The sequence below is a fragment of the Atractosteus spatula genome, chromosome 12, assembly GCF_055471065.1.
Source record: "Atractosteus spatula isolate fAtrSpa1 chromosome 12, fAtrSpa1.hap1, whole genome shotgun sequence".
NCBI lineage: Eukaryota > Metazoa > Chordata > Actinopteri > Semionotiformes > Lepisosteidae > Atractosteus > Atractosteus spatula.
The window spans coordinates 13,128,661-13,149,857 of record NC_142717.1 but is presented as its reverse complement, the minus strand read 5'-3'; the positions used below and the strand labels follow the sequence as shown (position 1 = coordinate 13,149,857).

The 21,197-nt window shown below is 36.3% G+C and overlaps 2 protein-coding genes across 2 annotated transcripts in view; one reads left to right on the top strand and one right to left on the bottom strand.

Annotated features, from left to right (window-relative positions):
• LOC148822685 (retinoic acid receptor beta-like) overlaps positions 1-1,993 on the top strand; it is a 76,777-nt gene extending 74,784 nt beyond the window's left edge. Inside the window, exon 8 of the mRNA XM_088929587.1 lies at positions 501-1,993. Within this exon, the coding sequence (XP_088785713.1) occupies positions 501-685 (185 nt within the window). The 3' untranslated portion in view covers positions 686-1,993. The remainder of the gene's footprint in view (positions 1-500) is intronic.
• Positions 1,994-8,502: 6,509 nt separating this feature from the next.
• The window catches only part of top2b (DNA topoisomerase II beta), a 28,973-nt gene continuing 16,278 nt past the window's right edge, over positions 8,503-21,197 (bottom strand). Inside the window, exons 22-36 of the mRNA XM_088929808.1 lie at positions 20,935-21,069; positions 20,067-20,267; positions 19,459-19,654; positions 19,080-19,171; positions 18,445-18,600; positions 18,021-18,104; positions 16,475-16,672; positions 16,165-16,306; positions 15,341-15,499; positions 13,741-13,930; positions 13,180-13,265; positions 12,969-13,070; positions 11,808-11,930; positions 9,329-9,423; positions 8,503-8,970 (exon numbers count right to left, since the gene is read on the bottom strand). Of these exons, the coding sequence (XP_088785934.1) occupies positions 8,812-8,970; positions 9,329-9,423; positions 11,808-11,930; positions 12,969-13,070; positions 13,180-13,265; positions 13,741-13,930; positions 15,341-15,499; positions 16,165-16,306; positions 16,475-16,672; positions 18,021-18,104; positions 18,445-18,600; positions 19,080-19,171; positions 19,459-19,654; positions 20,067-20,267; positions 20,935-21,069 (2,118 nt within the window). The 3' untranslated portion in view covers positions 8,503-8,811. The remainder of the gene's footprint in view (positions 8,971-9,328; positions 9,424-11,807; positions 11,931-12,968; positions 13,071-13,179; positions 13,266-13,740; positions 13,931-15,340; positions 15,500-16,164; positions 16,307-16,474; positions 16,673-18,020; positions 18,105-18,444; positions 18,601-19,079; positions 19,172-19,458; positions 19,655-20,066; positions 20,268-20,934; positions 21,070-21,197) is intronic.

The window sequence follows — 21,197 nt, the reverse complement described above, 5'->3', positions numbered from 1 at the left end:
TGTGAGCAAATTATCTTTGTTGCTAACCTCCTGTGTAGAGTGACAATGAAATCTACTCTGAAACAAATCAAATTAGGTGAATTGCCAAATCAGGTATAATAATGAAATACATTTAGGATTTGTTTTAGTATTCTGAGTAAACTGATTTCTATTCTGCTACGCGCTCAACACATTCCCTGTTACCCTGCCTACCTACATTTATATATTTAAAACAATGAAAGAGCCTGTATGTACTGTATATAGAAATATACTGTAAGTTTTTTTTAAATATTCAGAATTTTATAGCTTCTTATCAAGTCTAATGCATTATTTTTTTGTGTCTTTTGTCACTTTATTAGGTATTTTTGCTGTTCTGAATCATTTTATTTCCTCACACTGTGAATGCTGTGCATATTCATTGGACATGAGGAAGTAATCATGATTGAAATGAAAAAAAAAACCAATGGGCTGTAGTTGTCAGATAGAGTACTTCAAAAGCGTCTGTTTCTTTGTTTCCTCAGGTGCAGAACGTGTTATTACCCTCAAAATGGAAATTCCAGGATCAATGCCTCCGCTAATCCAGGAAATGCTGGAAAACTCAGAAGGACAAGATGGACAGAGACCTGAGGAAAGTCCAGACAAACCCCAGGACAGCCCCACGTCAGAGGAGAGTGGCCCTGCTGCACAGCTGGCTGAAGAGAAATAGGACCATTGAGAACTTTATTAGACATTCCTTTGCACAATACAGGGGGACGCGCAAAGCCAGAAGCATTTTCAGAGATGCTTTGTCTTTGCTTTGCTTTTTTTTACAACACTAAGGCCTAAAAGGACCAATGCTTTGTGTATAATTGTTATTAAGCTCTTATTTGGGGGGGGGGGGGGGAGGACTTGAAACTGTACCCTTGAATTTCAAAGCTCCCTTTGGCCAGACGCCAAAAAAAGAATGACAATAACAGCAACGACGGTTTAAAACTTCAGGTTTCCATTATGTAAATTTCATAGTTGCATGATGGTCTCAAAGCTTGGTAAGTGGTTTTATTCTATACTTCTTGTTGGCATACATTGTACATACCATTGTATGGTTAAACCTATGTTTCTATAATGACTTTGTGGTGCTTTTCCATTGTCTTAAATATGATCATGTTTAAGGCGATACATCAAGATAAAATGGGCTTATTAAGTCCTTAAAATGGTTATATAGAATGTTCTGGCTTAGGTAGGATGGAAGTCTATTTTATATCTGTTTATATATTTAAAGATTTTTTTACTCTTATTTCACCTTTCAACAAGATGATAGAGTGGCAGAATTCGCCATATCCCTTGGTATCTGTACAATCTGTTAATTCTGTCCGACAAGTTTTGATGCTGTCAAGGGAAGAAATTTCAATAAGGAGACCATTTCAATTACTTCCAGCTGGCTTTGCACAGTAATTCTGAGAGGATTTGAAAGGGCCAATGTAATCAAAATCACATTTCACATTTTATTGCTGCTTTATCAGTGTCTTTTGGCAGAAAAAAGTAGGGAAAATGCTGTCAATTATATTTTCTTTCCAGAAAGTTGAATGTTTAAAATATCAGTGCAGAACAGACTCATAGCAATGCAATCTCAGTAGAGATTTTAGTTGTTTCACAAAATGAGTCTGAATTGTCAAAGATTTAATGTTTTCCATAGGCAATATGCTTATTTTAAAGAGGGTATTCCAGAGAGTTTCAGCAATGAGTCTACATTTTTGGCTAAAGCATTGTGCGGTTTTCTTCACCTGATTAAAGTATAGCATTTTGGCACTGGGCCTGTTACAGAAAGTGACATCACCCCATTGGAATCTGGATAGCACTAAATTCTCCCACAGTGGGAGGCCCAGCCTTTTAGCATAGTGGAATTCGCTGTTGCCTTGAAGGGTTGCTTTGTGTCTCTGAGCTGGAGTTGCTTATGAGTTTGACTCTCGGGAAGGATGTACTGTAGCTGGACTAGTTATGAAAATACATTAACAAAAAATAAAAAACTTCATCCCAACTCATATAATTGCATACAAAAATGCACCATTATCTTTGAAACCAATTCTCTAACCAGTCTAAGCAAGTATCATAGCACTTATCAAAATTCAATGCCTGCACCTAATGTAACGTAGTGATCTTTACACCTGGTCCTCTAGAGTCTCAGTGTACTTTGAGCTATAAATTTTTGATTTGAGCTTGTAGCTATTGAATATTTTCAGTTTTCATAAAGACCAACATGTCAAGGCCAGAGATGATATCGAGTATTTTATCATGTTAACTTGTTTTAAAACAAAGTATTTCATGTCTACAGTAGGTTCTCAGAAAACTCTCAGTTCACTAACATAATATGACAGAATTGCAGCAGAATTGTCTTAGGAATATTCATCTTAAACTAAAGTTCAAAACAGTAAAAACGGAACGAACTCAAAATAACACCATTTTAAAAACCTAAGGTTTCTTTGTCACACACAGTAAGGGTTTTGGGGGTGTAAAATAGAAAGGAGGAGACACGAGTCTTGTTCAGTTTTAACCTGGGGGACATACTTTTCTTTTATTTCAGTTAATGCTGAGAGGCCTGACAGTCCTTTAGTAGGGAACTGGACAAAAACAGAATGAAGGCTTTAAGGGGCCAGTCTGTTAACACGTGAAGCTCAAATCCTACTGGTAACCAAAAGGCTCTGACTGGCATTTGCTAAAATCCCTGCTGCTTGACAGATTGATCAGGCTTTCTTTCCTCTTGCTCTGAAGGTATCTGTGTGCTTCATCTTAAAGGTGACTACATTTGTCATTTTCCACGTCCATGAAATATTCACTGAATTGTTCCTGTAGGCCCTGTAAATGTAGAACAGTTATGTCCTTCATACTGTCAACTGAATGATTAACACACTGATCCATAAGATACTCCTGTGTCAAAGACATGTGAATTGATCCCTGCTGTGCATATAAAGACCCGTATTCAGCTTTATTAATGAATGCTGCTATCCCGTCACTTGACATTAAAACGTTTGAATCCCGACCCTGAAGTGACACATTTAGTCACTCAAATATGGCAGATGGATATCACAACAAGGATATCCAACGAGTGTCCCTGACTTGCTGTACACGTGGAGAGGTTTGGTCAGCAAGAAAAATGCAGGCTTTCTTGCAAAGTTCACACAGTCTTGAGTCATTCACACCTTGGCCCTAGACGGACATAAGGCCTCTCTGTGATGGGGGCTGAGGCTTGCCCCCATCTCTTTGCGTAAAATGGCAAAAATCAATAAATTAACTGAGCGCAACTTTGTCAAGTGCATGATTTGCATTGGAAAGCCCATTGCTGTGCACCTGTGGCATCTTGAGCCAACAGCCATTGTTTGCCTGACATGAAACAACTCCAGGTTGCCTTGTGGATTCCTGCTTACATCCTTGTCACAAGTCCACCGTGCTCTTCGGTCATAGATCTTGCATCACCATGGCCCACGGACCATCATCCCCAGTCAATACCAGTGTCTTGTGCATTGCCACTTAAAGGTTTAAAAAGCACTTCACCTTTAATTCTGATGGCTGTCTGACGTAAAATGAGTCTCTAGTTGTGCACCACTGAATGTAATCGGTCACCTCATCTGTCTGAACTGAGACACTTTTTTGGAACTGTTCTTTTACATCACTGCCCATCTCTCCAATTTGGCAAGTGTTTTAAAGCAGGACCTCGCCTAGCTATGCTTCTAGACTTCACTTCTATCATCATCAAGCGCTTATCCTTTGCAGGAGACTTTCTCCCATTGTGTGACTAACCAGGTTTGCCAATGCAAAGCGCTACATGTAAGCTTCTGTAGCCTTCATTTTAATTGTGCTGTGTACTTCAACTGTTTTGTCCTATTGACCCATTTAGTGTTTGAGTTTAGATATTAAGGTGCTGTGTCTTCTATCGAGAATCCAGTGTGGGTAGAAGATACCTGCACACAACACATTTTGATTTGGGTATCACTGGACATGCTCAATGTAAAGCTAAACTGGCTTATTTTCAATTTTTCAATTTTGCTGGAATCTTTTTTAATCACTTCCAATTGTGCATTTGTCTCCCCTTTCTCACTTCAGTTGTCTCCAGGTTCTGCAATGACATCATAGTTCCTAAGGACCTAAACTGGGATTTCTGAAATCTGTGATTGTTAAACTAATTCTATTTTAATTATGTTAGTCTTAAAAATAATCCTTTGAACATATATGAAGTGAAAACAAAAAAGCCCACACAGGTCAAACCTCCTATGGCTTACTGTTTGTGAACTTCGGTTTTAACCACTTTTACAGCAGATGCATCCTGTTCTCTTGAAATGCACTGGCGGGATATTGCAGATGATCTGAATGCTTATAATGGTCTTATTACATTTTTGGTTCTGAGCCCCTAATTGAAATAGGTACATAATTCAATGGGAATCTAACATTCATGACATGCATCTCTCTCTCTCTTAGGACGTACAATGTACAAAGCTCTGAAAACTCAGAAAGTTCATTCACAAACATGAACATCAAGATTATGTGTCTGAAATGTACTGAGAGGCATTAAAACACCTCTCAAAAAGTTGGTGTTATGACTCCAGGCCTTTTCAGTGTCTCCTGTTGTCCGTGTTTCACCCCATACAGAAAAATAGGAATAATGAATACAGAATAATGTAGACTGCAGTCTTGATATTGCAACTCTCAAACACACATTCACTCAGGCGGCCAAAGGCTGCACTTGGAGTAGGTAGAAGCTCATGCCTGAAAGATCATGTTTTGGAACCAAAGGTTGGGGATGGGGGAAGGGGTATAGGATATCCTTCACTAGTCTAAACTTTTGGAGCCTAACCCGTGCTGATTCTGGTACTTGTTATACAATACATTTCCCAAAATCGCACTAAACCAAGAGAAAGTTTTCTGGCATTGCACCAGTTCCATGATATCATCATTCATTGTTTGGCCAACACAGCCTGCTTTGTTTGTGCCAGCTGGATACCTAGTGTTCTTTTCCGAATACACGACATTTATATAACTGTACGTACCTAGAAAATGTAATATATCCACTATAAATACGTGCATGCAGAGTAGCAGCGAAGCACCATGGTCATTCATTATTAACAACACTTAGCCGCTTCTAATGTTGAAGCAATAAAAAAAACCTGTAATTCAACCACTTATGAAATGATAGTTGGGGATTTTTTTAAGCACATTTTACACATATGTTGGGCCCTGACAGGGTACTGCTGTAGCTCAGCCGGACATCAATTTCTGGTCCCAAAACACTGGGGAACAGGGTGTGTTTTAAAAAATGTAGTCTCCAAAGCAGTTGTATCCATTGTCATAATGGTATGATTTAATTCCCCTGTGGTATATCTGCATTTCATTGATTTGCCAACAGATGCAGACATGCAACATACAGTAAGTTGGCAAGGGAGTTACACATCAGCAGAACAATGGAGATTAAAATAACGGTAATAGTCAAATACCAAGGCTGCCCGATTCCTACTTTTTTTTTACAAGTCAATTAGGATTTTAAATATATTTTTTATACCATGTAGTAAAAGGTATACATAAAGTGGGACATTTTTTTTCAAAAGGTTTTTAATTTTTAGACATTTACAAGAACTAGGTCATTACAAAGTGGTGTTATTAAAAAAAACTGCTTCTAAGCAGTGACTCCGTGCTTAATTGAAACTTATTGCACACAAAAGTTTCCCCCTAGGAAGACGAGGGGAAAGTGAGCAAGAGTATTGAATGTAATAGCGTGTGTTTTGAGATGCCTTTTGGTTCCATTTCTCCAAATGGATTTTTTTTTTGTATCATTGTATTCTAGTTTGTCTATTCACATCAAATGCATCAAAAGTTTCAAACCGAAGATGATGAATTCCAAGAGGATTGGACTCCATAATGCTGAGAGCCATTCTGTAAACTTGTGAATGTTACATCATAGCTCGCACCACAGGAAGTTATTGAAATGGTCTCCTTCAGTTATTTGTAAAACATATCAAACACTCTGTGTATCTCTGATCTCACCCCTGTTTGGCAGCAAAGATAGCCTCCAAGGCAAAACACAGTGTGACAGTGTTGTTCTGTTTTCCCGTGTCATTTTGAGCCAGTTAGGAAATGTATGTAAATTGGCTGAAGCAGTAAATCACGATACAGCAGTGTTGTAGAATTGTGTTCATAGATACATTAAAATCTATTACTTTAGGATTCATTTAAAACACTAATGCAGGGGCAACAATTACATGAGAAAACTATACTAAAGATCTCTGCCTATTAATTTGATTCACGCAGAAACAGTGACTGAGCCCATTCATTCAAAGCCCTGCTGTTGGAATATTCTTTTGTATTTGCTATATCTGTAATGTATTTTCACTGGCTCTTGTTTGTACATTAACAAGCTTTTTATGTTCATATACTGTTTACCTTTACCATGGAATCTCCTGGCAAAATAATAAAATATATTTATTTTAAAATACTAAGGTATGTTAATTTAATGGTAAGTACATGGTTTGGTAAAATGACCTACGATGCTATTTTAAGAAAAAAATAGAAAAGGGAATTAAGAAACCATCTTATCACTGATTAAATAGTCCATTTGAAATGTATACCATTTGTCACATTTATGGCTTCATGTGAAATGTGATACCATGCCACTAAAGTGGACTGTACACTGTACAAGCCAACAGCTCTACGGAACAGTATGGTCCACTTCACATGATCACCTTCACCCACACAGGATTGACGATAACTAGGTATGCTTCCAAACAAAAGAGTTCATCTTAAAGGAGCTTCTTGCATACACTATTTTAGGCATATAAAGTTCAGGTCAACCATCCAAGACCAGTAAAAGAAGTAGTGACCATTTAAGATCAAAGTGACCAATATATCAGCAGTCACATAAAGGCTAGCACAACACCCTAGATGTAAGAGCAGTTACACCTCCTCTCTCAGTTGCATGAATATCACTGATGTCATCCATGATTAGTCAACTTACCTTATAGTTACTGCAAACATAGGTGACTCTGAAAGACTGGAATTGAAAACTGGTAGTGACCATGTTTTCCATGATTTATCAGTAAACAGAGAACAATAATCTGCAGCTTTAATTGGAAGCATGATGCACTGAATTTATTCCACTGCTCTGGATATAAAGAACCAAGAGTCTAATGAGAAGTCAACATTTGCTAATATGTTTGTGCTGTTGCTTTAAGATGATTAAAGCAAAACCCAAAATACTAACAGTAACTACTCCTTGCCCTCAGCCTTGCTCTTAAATCTATGAACAGCTTAAGTGCTTTTCGAAATGTTCACAAAACCTCTGGACTACACATTCACCAAAACAGAGATCTAAAATGCCCTTGCTGTTCGCCCTGCCTTCTACACCCTGCACACGGTCTGATATTTAAGGGTAAAAAAGTACATTAGACAAATATAAAACCGGAAATTACATCACCTCGTTGAGCTATCTTGGATTGTTGAAATGTGTAGCAACAAAGGCCAACTTTCCTGTGTAAATTTTAAAGAGCGAAAATATTCAAATCAGCCACAAAAGACAGCCATTAATTAGTACTCTATTGTTAATAGCATGTGAAGTGTCGTAATTTTCAAGACCAATACATAACTGTAAGGACGCGTCCATTATCAGAAAACCACTTAACATGATTAGGACAGATGTAAACCGCAGCCTGTCCTGGGAATGGGACCACATGACTCTTTACTTCCTTGGATGGGATCCTTTGTATAGTTATAAAAAAGGGGTCAATTCAGAACAGCCAAATCAAACCTAATCCTAATGTCATTGGGGGTGAAGGAGCAGAGCCTCACTTAATACTACTATTAGCAAACAATCCAAAGATGAATGTTTCAACATGTATTGAAAAAATAAGACTAATAGTGTACAATGAAGCTACAATACATTTGTGTTAAGTGGTGATCAACAGAAGTCTTCAACAGCTGTGTGCTTATAGTAATAAAAGATCCTGGCCGAGCTTTGATTTTTGCTGAAGGTAGCCAGCAAAATAACTTTTCAGATATGACTTACAGAATCATTCTTCTCACACTGAGCACTGGTCTTTAAATCACCCACTAGGAAAACTAGATTTGTTTTTCAAGAAGTGTTCATTGCTGTTGTAAATGGTATTTGTGAAACAGAAACTGGAACTCCTCATTCTGGCCCAAACTTTCCAAACTTATGCTCTAGTATGGTAATACAGGACACCGTGCTCTAGGAGGAGATATTCAAACAGGTCCTGGCTAGTTGGTCATTAAAAATAAGCTCGTGGGGGGATTATCCCTGGCTAAAATACCAAGCTGGCCTTGAACAATCTGGCCAACAAAAAAGAACTCATTGCAATGTCAAGAGTTCATATTGACAAAACCTTTATCTGAAAATTGGAGATATATTTTCAAAACCAGATTTTGTTTTACACTGCCATGAAAATCAGTCTTGCCTGGATTCAGAGGTAATTAAACCCAAATGTCCCATTTGTATCCGGATCGCAAAAAGTGGAAATACAGCACTTCAAGAAATAAAAGGTTCAAATGTTTGACATTTCTTAATGTTTACTTCGAGTTCATTTCAAAAAAGGTTTACATTTTATTTTAACAATTAAAATGTGCTTTAGCACAGCAATCTAAATTTCTAAAAGCTGCTTTGACAAATACATAACATTTCAATGATAAAAAAAAACTGTATATGTATAATAAAAAGTGTAAAACACCTACACATTAAAAACCATTGACCATCATCACAAAATAAGCATAAAAGCAAAATGTACAAAAGTCTGCAAGACAAAGGACAGGGGGATATTTCACAAGAGAATGTGTTGAAAAATGCTGTGGTGCTTCTAACACCTACTGATAGATAGCATATTCATCTTCATCATCATCTGACTCGGCAAAATATTTTACTTCTTTCTTGGCCCGGCCTGGCCTCTCTCTCGAAGAGGTTTCTGATCTGCCGAAGTTGTTCGTGTCAAAGTCCTCTTCTTCTGAAGCTGCTTTCTTTGATTTCTAACAGAAAAAAAAAATCAATTAAAATGATTCACTGCCACTTGCCCCAAAGATCCGCAATACAACAATCCTTCACACAATCTTTATAGGCAAGATAAACCAAAGCAAAATTGATTGTCTATTTTCGTGTTTACAAATGCTTTAGTAATTAGAAACGTCTCAGCGGAAAACTAACTCACACAACTTAATAACACTGAACATTTTGAAAGCTTAAAATTAAAAAAATGAAAAACAGCATCTAATAAAACATGACTGAAGAACCCATATAAGACTAGACCAAACTGTTTGTTTTTGGCCTGTTATATTATTAGTGTTTACATTTTTTTGTTGTGTTGTATTGTTACACTGCAGAACACACCTTGTTTGCAGAAGACCTTCCAGTTTTTTTCACAGGATTGTATTCATCTTCATCCTCGGAGCCTGACATCTTTCTTTTTCTTCCTCTGCCTTTACCTGAGAAATAAATGTCCAGTTGTTCGGCTCAATCATAAACAAACCTGCAAAGTCTGGACTTGTGGGGATTTGCAGCTATTGTACAAGATCAGTTGTGACAGGCTTTAACAAACTTGTGAAGATCAATTTCCTGGGCAGATGTTAAATGAAGAACTTTTTTATAACCAATACTAGCATATAATACTATCTGGTATACTTAATTCAAATTCGTTAAATATTCTGGATAAGGGTATTTGTTAACTTACAAATAATGCTAATATAACACATTCTATTGGCACTGTTATACCTAATACTTATTAGTTATTGTACATTCCTCTCTGAAATTTGAAACATTTAAAATGGATAAATAGAAATGTTTCAGGTTATATTAATTTAATGCAAAACATATACAAATACCTGATTTAATCAAAACCATAGAAAATAATCAATGTATTTTATTCCTTATTGGGGTTTCATTACAGATATTTCACAACTGTAATAGGATTGCACAAATTACAGTGGTGTGAAAAAGTGTTTGCCCCCTTCCTGATTTCTTATTTTTTTGCATGTTTGTCACACTGAAATGTTTCAGATCATCAAACAAATTGAAATATTAGACAAAGATAACACAAGTAAACACAAAATGCAGTTTTTAAATGAAGTTTTTTATTATTAAGGGAAAAAATAATCCAAACCTACATGGCCCTGTGTGAAAAAGTGATTGCCCCCTAAACCTAATAACTGGTTGGGCCACCCTTAGCAGCAACAACTGCAATCAAGCGTTTGCGATAACTGGCAATGAGTATTTTACAGCGCTGTGGAGGAATTTTGGCCCACTCATCTTTGCAGAATTGTTGTAATTCAGCCACATTGGAGGGTTTTCGAGCCTTAACCGCTTTTTTAAGGTCATGCCACAACATCTCAATCGGATTCAGGTCAGGACTTTGACTAGGCCACTCCAAAGTCTTGATTTTGTTTTTCTTAAGCCATTCAGAGGTGGACTTGCTGGTGTGTTTTGGATAATTGTCCTGCTGCAGAACCCAAGTGCGCTTCAGCTTGAGGTCACGAACAGATGGCCAGACATTCTCCTTCAGGATTTTTTGGTAGACAGCAGAATTATTGGTTCCATTTACCACAGCAAGTCTTCCAGGTCCTGAAGCAGCAAAACAGCCCCAGACCATCCCACTACCACCACCATATTTTACTGTTGGTATGATGTTCCTTTTCTGAAATGCTGTATTACTTTTACGCCAGATGTAATGGGACACACACCTTCCAAAAAGTTCAACTTTTGTCTCGTCAGTCCACAGAGTATTTTCCCAAAGGTCTTGGGGATCATCAGAGTTTTCTGGCAAAACTGAGACGAGCCTTTATGTTCTTTTTGCTCAGCAGTGGTTTTCGTCTTCAAACTCTGTCATGCAGGCCATTTTTGCCCAGTCTCTTTCTTATGGTGGAGTCATGAACACTGACCTTAACTGAGGCAAGTGAAGCCTGCAGTTCTTTGGATGTTGTTGTGGGGTTTTTTGTGACCTCTTGGATGAGTCGTCGCTGCGCTCTTGGGGTAATTTTGGTCGGCCGGCCACTCCTGGAAAGGTTCACCACTGTTCCATGTTTTCGCCATTTGTGGATAATGGCTCTCACTGTGGTTCGCTGGAGTCCCAAAGCTTTAGAAATGGCTTTATAACCTTTTCCAGACTGATAAATCTCAATTACTCTGTTTCTCATTTGTTCCTGAATTTCTTTGGATCGCAACATGATGTCTAGCTTTTAAGGATCTTTTGGTCTACTTCACTTTGTCAGGCAGGTCCTATTTAGGTGATTTCTTGATTGAGAACAGGTGTGGCAGTAATCAGGCCTGGGTGTGGCTAGAGAAATTGAACTCAGCTTTCCAAAGATGTGATAAACCACAGTTGATTTATGTTTTAACAGGGGGGGCAATCACTTTTTCACACAAGGCCATGTAGTTTTGGATTTTTTTTCCCTTAATAATAAAAACCTTCATTTAAAAACTGCATTTTGTGTTTACTTGTGTTATCTTTGTCTAACATTTCAATTTGTTTGATGATCTGAAACATTTCAGTGTGACAAACATGCAAAAAAATAAGAAATCAGGAAGGGGGCAAACACTTTTTCACACCACTGTATATGATATTACAATTTTCAAAGAGTGATGAGGAATCTCCCGAACTGCCAAAATAATAAGACTGTTTCTTCGCATTCAGTACAAAAGAACGCATAACTGTGAATGTCTGAAAGTCATTGGTGAAATTAGACATTTCAGAAAACTTTCCATTTTCAAAATATTCATACAATATGAATTTAATTATATAACCAAAAGATATTCTAGCTACTACAAAAAAAAAGAAAACCAATTGAATTTGGCTTTTTGAAAGCCAGTGATATACCTTTGGGTGTAGCAGTTTTCTTTGGAGTACCAAACTCTGAATCTGAATCCCAGACTACTGTCTCAGCTTTCTTAGGCTTTGGAGGCTTTTTAGGCTTTGGAGTTCCTTCTGAGGGTTTCTTTGCTGTAAAAAGAAACAAAATAACAGACTCCATTGTCTATAAATATACTTTCATAATAACTACATTCCCCTACACTAGTAAGTTCTATGTTATACAGTACCTTTTCAAAGTTAAATTACATCACCATTGTTATCCAAAGAAATGTTATAAAACAAAGCAGAAAAAATGAATACTAGAAACTTAAGTCAGTCTTAGCTACCTAAGTATAATGCCGATACAAAGTGCCGAAACTATTAAATTCACAGGATAATGGCATGCAAGGCCATTGCTGTGAGCAATACAAGCTGCAGACAGTGAAAAGCAATAAGTACTGAGACAGTGAAGTTAAATTTGTCATTTTTGCTGTATGCTAATGGAATTTGTATTTCAGATCAAATGAATAGTAAGAAAAAACTACAAATTTGGGGATTTTGTTTCTGGGTATTATTTTGCATAAATTTACCCATGTTAGAACAATGCAGTTTGTTGTGTTCAATCCCCCAATTTGACAAATGGCTGACACTAAAATGGCTAAATACAATCCTTAAGTTACACAATGCACTAGTAAGACCCCATTTAGAATACTGTGTACAATTTAGAATATCACAATACAAATAGATCGTGCTTCTCTGGAATCACACCAGTAAAGAGTGTACAGGTACATGTCCAGGCTCAAAGAAATAAGCAAATCTTTTAAGTCTCAAACAGAGAAGACTATGAAGGGAATTGATCCAAGTCGAGAAAATCCTCAAAGACACTAAAATCAACCTAAAAACATAATGGAAACTAAGGGGAAACACATTTAAAACTAAGAACACGAGGCACTTCCTTAGAGACAAGATTGTGGGAATCTAGCACAAACTACCCAGCCAAAAACCATCACTCTTACAAGAAAAGGCTTGAAGAGATCTTCAGATCAATTAGACACTACTAAACTCCAAAACTGACTTGATGGCCTCCACCGATTTGTAAACTTTACAAAGCTGGAACAAACACAGACTGGAAATAAAATCTGGAAAAGCAAGAACTGAATACACTAAATTAAAACATTAAAAACGTACTAGCTTTCTTTGTTTGGGCTGGTTTATCAAAAACTGTGGTGCTGGATAATGATGAGAAGACAGGCTCACGGTCATCCTCATCACTGTCAAACTTCAATCCATCTGAAAATGACAAATGAACACAAGAAATGCACTGAGCCGTCTTATACAAAAAGGCATCATATGATTCTGCTTTTAAGTCACATTATCACAGTAAAAGAGGGTAACATACCACTGTCATTGCTCTTCTCTGAGTATAATGATTTTGGAGAAAACAAATTTTCAGGCTCCTGTTTTTTCTTTTCTGGTGAAAAGGACCTTTACAAGCAAAGAAATAATGTAATTACAATCTAATTTACAGTAACCTTTACATATTTACTATAGAAGTCTTTGTGGCGACAGATTGAGTTTACTGAGGAGGCTAACTCTGGAATCAAATGTGAAATGGACATTAAAATCACGAAGTAAAATTACAAATAAAATCCTAACACTCTGATTCACAGCACAGTGAATATTACTAAAGTTATCTATTAAAAAAATCATTTTCATTATTTGCATCTAAAGATGGACTATACCATTTACAAAGATGAGTAGCAGGAAACACATTCAAACTAAGGAACAAAACCAAAAACTGCAAGTTGTACATAAAATACATCCTCTGCTATATTAAAATGTAATATAAGGTTCCTGAAAATCAAAACTTAAGTATATCCAAAGATCAGTGAACATGACTGTACTATGATTTAATATAAAAATTCACCAAATGTTTGGTAGGAAAAAAAAAAATACTTACACTGCTACAGATGTTGATTTAGCAGTACTGAATTCATCATCGTCATATTTATCTGTGCCTTCAGATGCATTGAAGTCATCTTTATAACTCCTAACTGGTGAAGATACAATTGCTCCATCATCCTCTTCCTCCTCCTCGTGATCATCATCCTCTTCTTCTGAGAAATCAAAGATGTACTTCGGCTTTCCAACTGCAAAGCAAAACAAGGACATCTGCCTCAATATCTTCACTGAATAAAGTTTAGACAGGCATGCGTCTTTTCACATGCTACAAACTCCACACTGACATTCAGGAGGGTTCAGCCCAATAGGAGGAGAGATGTGTTTCTGACTGACATCACTGCAAGCCTGCTAGCACCTGGGGTTGCAGTTTTACTGTGAGCTCACAAATATTAAGCCTACCCTAAGATGAGCTAAGCCAACTATGTACTACCATTTGCAGAATCCTGGTGCTAAAACTAGTGACATGACCTGAGCTCAAACCAGTGATGTCTAGATCATAGCGGTTAACTTGTGTTTACAAAGATTTCAGTGTTGTACTAAAACAACATTGTACTTTACAAAAAATATTTTTTTTAACTTATTTTATAAATATTGATTATATCTTAAACAGCTTAGAGGCGATTATCTTCAGAGCTTAGATATCAAATACTCAAAATTTGTCAATGAACATTTTTTCAGAAAACATAAGGTAAGATAGGTGTATATTACAGACAAAAAATGGGTTTCTTGATGTTTTGTAATGGGGAAGGGAAAATAAAGTTAATGAACTTCAGATGGTATCTGAAAACGTATGTTTAACCACATTCACGAAAAAATTAAGCCAAAATCACACACTTGAAGAAAGTCATGCACATTATTTAAAATTTCCCAAAGACCATTTTGTTTAATGCATCTTTCTTCACTTCCAAAATTTCATTAAAATTTCACTGCTCCATTAAAAAGGAATAGTGAACCCTGCTATTCATTGTTTTCCTATAATCATTACCATATTAATGTCAGTTTTCTGGCTGCACATACAGTGTAGGGACCAGCATTGCTATTTAAATAAATAACAATGACTCAAAACAATGATACATACTTCTTTTTCCATAAAAAAATCCAACTTTACACATTACTTTGGTTTTCTATTAACAGCTTTCAGACGAAATTCAAGCATTTGTGTTAGTTACAGCTGTAAGTATTGTAGAGGCTTTCATGTTTCCTTGGCAAAGTCTGCTATCACTTAAGAAAACCTTTGCTAAAATTAATTTTCTAAAGAAAGCTAAAAGTTTTAGAATCCAGATAAAAAATTACAATCAGCACTAGTTTAATTTTACAACACGCTTCTTCCTAAGCTTGAAAAATTAAAAACTGATATCTAACATAGCCAACCAAAACTAAAACACACTGGTAAGATGTTCAGCTAATCTTCAGTATTACATGAGAGACTACAGATCTCAGCTGCCCACAGCTCAGAAGAATCGCCTATAGTGTCTGAATTGCTTCTGTGCACAATCATGACAGAGTTAACAGATTTTTTCCCTTCATTTCAATGTCTACATATAAAAAATACATAAAAGAAACTTTAAAAGCATATATTAAAAATCTAAAATACAAACCTGAAGCTCTCTGAGATTTTGTGTCTCGTGGGATAACCACAGGTTCGCTGTCCTCCAAGTCACTTTCGGATTTGGAATCGTCCTCTGACCATGGGTTCCTTTTCTTCACTTTTTTGGCACTACCTTTCGGCGCAGGTGTTTTTCGTGCTCTAGGAGTGCCTGCAAACAAGTTTAAATAATACATATTTTAACATTTATCTCTACTTCTAAATATGTATAAGGGCTAAATAGGTTTTAAGGGGATTGAGAAAAATGTAATGTCAGCAGAGATTACAGCATCAACTTCGGATTAAGCATAAAAAGTATAAATAAGGGAAAAAGCCATTGAAAATCGTGTTTCTTGTTCTGTAAGTATAAACAAAACGGAATAAGCACATGCACAAGTCATGGTTTCAAAATAACAGAATTTTTCATTTTTACTATGGTGAATAATTTGTTCATGTCATTAGTACAAAAATATCTCCTTATTAAAAACATGCTCAAAATGAATACAAAACAAAACGTACTGGTGTTTACCAACTAACATATCTATATATGACTACTTTGGTCCATTCCTGCAACGCAAAAGTGTTTCACACCATAACTTAATTTGTGACCAAGAGAGGATTCCCTGTTACATGCTATGCTATGAAGTCAGCTTTGTAGAGAGAGGAGGGACGAAACTGAGAAACAGTTTCAGTCTCTTATCTGAAAAACAATCAGGGTGACTCACTTTAGAAAGGGTGACACGATTTTACAAACTTATGATCTGGGATGGTGCCAAATTCACACCTAACCTGAAAAAGAATTCCACTCCTCACTGCGAAAATGTTCACAACACACACCTGGCTCTTTTTTCTCTTTTTTTACACGGGGGGCTTTCACTTTGACCGCTGATGAATTTATAGAGTTTTCTCCAGCTCCTTCTTCTGTCAATGTCACCAGCTCCTCTTCAAACTCACTTTTCACAACCAAATCTCCATCTCCCTGCATAAAGAAACCCTTCAGTAAACTGGTTTTGATCAACATGAGATCATAAGAGAGATAAAAACATTTTGAAAAAGAAAAAAAACAGATAAAAGTTCACATACAATATTGAAAATTAATTATACTCCACTAATTTTGGGAATTGTTTTTACAAGTATACAAACTGACCTTTTTCTTTTTAGTCAACTTTTTGGAAGCATCTGCTTTCATTGCTTGAGTGATTTGTGGAACAATTCTTCGTCCAAATGGTGAAGGCAAGGTCTCTTCTAGATGCATCTTCTTCACTTTAGGTTTGCCAATTTTGCCCTTAATGAGCCTGGTTGATTTTCCCGCCAGCATGTCCTCCTTTTCTTGAGCTTCCACTCTCTAACCAGAAAAATAAAGTAAGATTAAATCCTATCAGAGTTAATAAACACATGTAAATATAACCCACTGTAACGATTTCTTCATAGAAACCATAAAGTCGTGTTATGCTAAGAGTTATGTGTTGTTATACAGTACCCTCAAAAAGTATCCGGGCAGCAATGTCAAGATTTACTTTTACTTTCAAAAAGTAATTTTTGTGATCTTGTGATTATTATGAGACAGACATAATACGTATTTTATTTTTGGGCAATTGCATGCATTCTCCCACGAACCAGAGGCCACAAGTGAAAACCACCTGGAAGTGCATATAAAATCAAGAAAAGGAGATATTTCTTTACTCAAAGGGTTGTGGGAGTATGGAACAGGCTACTCAGACATGCTGTTTGAAGTTGAGCAAAAGTTTCTTTCAAGAAACTGGTGGATGAAATCCTTGGATCAATTAACTACTAACTACAAACTGGGCTAGACTGCTCGTTTGTAATCTTTCTTGTTGCATTATTATGTTTTGTGTTCTTATTATGTGATGCTTCACCACACAGCCAAACACTGACTTTTATGCTCTGAAATTTACCAAATACTTATGGTGATATAAAATCACCAGGTACAGTGTCTATAGAAAGTCTACACCCTCCTTGGGCTTTTTCACATTTTATTGTTACAGCAGGGGGTTCCCAACCTTTTTTGTCAGCTGAACCCCTTCAACCTAAATTATTTGTATAGGTACCCCCTTGAGATTTTCACTAAATCAAACCTTTCAATAAATGTAGATAAATGCTACAGCAACCCTCTTAACATGCTTCTTTTCACTTTGTAAAATTTTAATATTGCTACTATTGTTTTTCTGACTCTTATTATTACATCATTATTTATTAATAGGACTATTTAATTTGACATTGACGTTTCCATCACAATCTCACGAACCCCCTGCAGTACCGTTTGGGAACCAAACCCCCAGTGGGAACAGGAACCCCTGTGTTACAGCATGGAACCATGATGTATAACTGAGAATCTTTGCCACTCATCAACACAAATCACACAAATTATAGAGTACTTTGTGTTGATGAGTGGCAAAAATCCTCAATTAAATACATCATGGTAACACAATAAAATGTGAAAAAGTCCAAGGGGGTGTAGATTTCTATAGGCACTTTATAATATAAAGTATGTTTTAGTATAATCAAATGCATTCATGGAATTACCCAAAATTAAATATATCATTGACATTTAAAAATCATTCACTTTTAGTAACCATTTTATTATTTGAGGGTCATGATGCGCAGGAGGCTATACAAGTAAAATAAAAAAAACTTAAATAACTACAAAACCATTCAAAATGGATAGCACTTACATCAAGCTCCTCAATGAATACTGCCAGGTCTTCTCTCCAGAGATCTACTGGGGATTTTCTTTGGAGATCGTTGACTTCACTTTTCTGTAACAGAGAATTGTGATTATACAAAGGGTTAGATAAATTATTGGGTAGCTTTCAGAGTACCTTATAGCACAAAGTTATGACGAGTTGGTGGGTGGACATTAATAATCTTGTCTTACATGGACATACTTCACATGTCAAAATCCTCTAGTTCTAATGAGACAATTTAAAGTTTTTATCATGTACTAATTTGGTACAAAACACTGGCACAACAAAGAAATTAAATTCTGCTCCTGTGCAAAAAATCTTTAAATGTAATAAAGACAGCAACTCTCATCTGCCAGTAATCTCTTTTCCTACATAAATACAACAAATAATCAATGTTAACTCAAAGCTTTACCTTCACATCTCTTTGTTTTAAGAGCTCTTCAACTTTCTCTTTAGTTAGGCACCACAAAGACATGCCTAAAATGTAATTAAAATTAGGTCCACTGGCTGAGCCAGAGTCAACGGAGCTAGCATCATCATTGTCATCCATGTCATCCTCTTCCATCATCTGTTCAGTTAGAATAGATAACAAAAAGCCAGGTATTAATTTAAGAGCATCAGGTTACCACTTCGGGCAGTGGCATAGGTTAGTGTTGCTGCCTCCCAGCACTGGGTTCAATTCCTGAGGTGTTTTCTGAGGAAGTTTTCATCTTCTCTCCGTGTTCATGTGGGTTTTTTCCAGGTGCGCCAATTTCCTCACACAGTCCAAAGACTTACTGGTAGGTTAATGGGCTTCTGTAAAATTGGCCCTAGTGTGAGTGTGTGTATATTTGTGTCTGTGTGTGCCCTATTGCTGGCCTGGTATCCCATCCAGGGTGTATCCCACCTTAGCCCCAATGCTTCCTGGGACAGGCTCTGGGCCACCATGACCCTAAATTGGATAAGAGGTTATTGAAAGTGATGAGATGTGAAGTTACCACTTATTCATTCCTGAGAACAAGGGTAGCAGTACATTTCAAAACAATAAAAACAGAAATACAAAAATACCTTCTCTTGAGCCTTGTTCCAGGCAGCTACTGGATCAGATTCATATCCTCTCTGGACAAGCATTCTAATCAGATCTCTCTTAGATTTATTCTCTACACAAAAACAAAACACAAAACCGATACCAGGAGTATTACAACTGATCCCAGATATTGCCATAATGACATAAAATGTATACCTGAAAAAGGGAATTTAGGAACTTTATAAAACTTTGATTAAAGAAAAAAAATCAGTTTAAGTTTATATAACTATAAAACCCTCTCTAAATGTGGAATTAAATTTGTGCCAAAAGTAAAAGATGCTTCTCTAAATATGTGCATAAAGATTTATGTTACGGTATACACAAAAATGTTCAGTATTGTTACAAAAAACTTGATTTTACCAATAGATATTTTTCCCTCGATCTTCTCCAGGACAAACCGTGCCTGATTAGAAAGTTTGGCGGACTCTGCTCCTAGCATACCAACGAGCCAGTCTTTCCGCAGTTTATAATAATGCAACCTAAGTTCAAAGAATTCTTTCAGAATGTCTTGCACAGCTTCATATTTCTTCAGACACCCCATGTGGTCAAAAAGAACCTGTAAAGAAAAAGTAAAGAAACTTTTAAGCAGACTTCAAATGTAACAGTGAAACATGCAGACCCTAAAAGGGAAGCAAATTAATTTATTTTCACACAAAGGTATGTAAGAGTACAGAACAAGGCAACTAGCCATGTCGTCAAAACTCATACCTCCCTAAACCAAAAGGCTGGACAAGATCCATGGATTAATTGGCTGTTAGGAGCCAAATGTTGTACACACATTGTCATTATCTTGTCTCATTTGTAAAGGACCTTCCATTTTTACAGCTTCAAGATATGTCCAAGTAATAACACCCAATCAAAGGAAATCTTCACTGTTAAAAACATCAGTTTGGAAATGCAAATAGATTAGAACAATTTTCCTACCGAGGACCTGAAGCCTGTTTTGACCAATAGCACTTAATATTTACCATGGAGTTGCAAGTCAGACTTGACTGTAACTTGAAGACTTTATGTAGTCCAGCTGCTTCTGCTTGTGCCAGCTTTTCCTCTGTCATTCTTACTACAAACTTCACTGTTGTATCAGTGTGATACTCCTTATAGTCTGTTATCAAGGCAGGTGTTTTCTCTGTTCCTGTAAGCATTGGCTCAAGAACTTGCTCTTTGTAAGCCTAAAGAAAACAAACAACACAAAACTATAAGAAAAACAGAGATTATGATGAAATGACTAGATTTTGTGTGGAAAGGTTTATTTGATCTGTATATCAAAACAAAGTCAATTTCTATTAACTTAAACCAACGTGGAATACAGTTTTTTATTCTTCAAAGATTTGTCTAAAAAGAGAAGCAGTGCTTTAATATGGATATATACATGTTATAATTCTGCAGAAGCTGAATTTTATACAATTATAAGGGCACACAGGAAAAAATGTTGCTTTCATCAATGTTTTAATTAAGCAACAATTTACATCATACTAGAATTAATGTACCAAGATGATATAGAATGGTTATTATATATAAGGTGAGACGATATTAAAATTAAAATAACAGTTTTCCTTTTCCTTTTTAAGGAACAGATATTAGTGACAAAGTTCCAGACTCCACTTGTTTATAATGTATTCATAAATATGCAAGAAAATAACAATTTCATAAAAAAATACAGTGAAATACAGATATAATTGTTTCAGCAGTCCTGTTGGAAAGAATGAGGTTCCTTCAGTTATATTTATGTATAGTCTTGTTTGAGCAGCCTAATGTTTTTTCCACCAAAATGTCTATATTTAGATTTAATACAATACAGGCACCCAACAGGCCAGAGAATGGAGAGAGTAAACTTGCCTGTGTCCATGTCCTGACTGGAAGCTCTGTGATCTCTATTGTGTTTTTGTCCAGGACAGAGACCTCCCCACTGACAAGGTACTGATTCTGACCCAGCTCGTGGATGGTACCTTTGAAGTTTTTGTAACTAGGAAGCTATTCAGGGCAAAATAAAATGATAGATTAACATCTTTTGTAATCACTATAAAGAAATTATGTTGTGAAGAAAAACACAAGTCAAAATAATACAAATAAGGGTAATCTAATATGCATATCAATGTCAA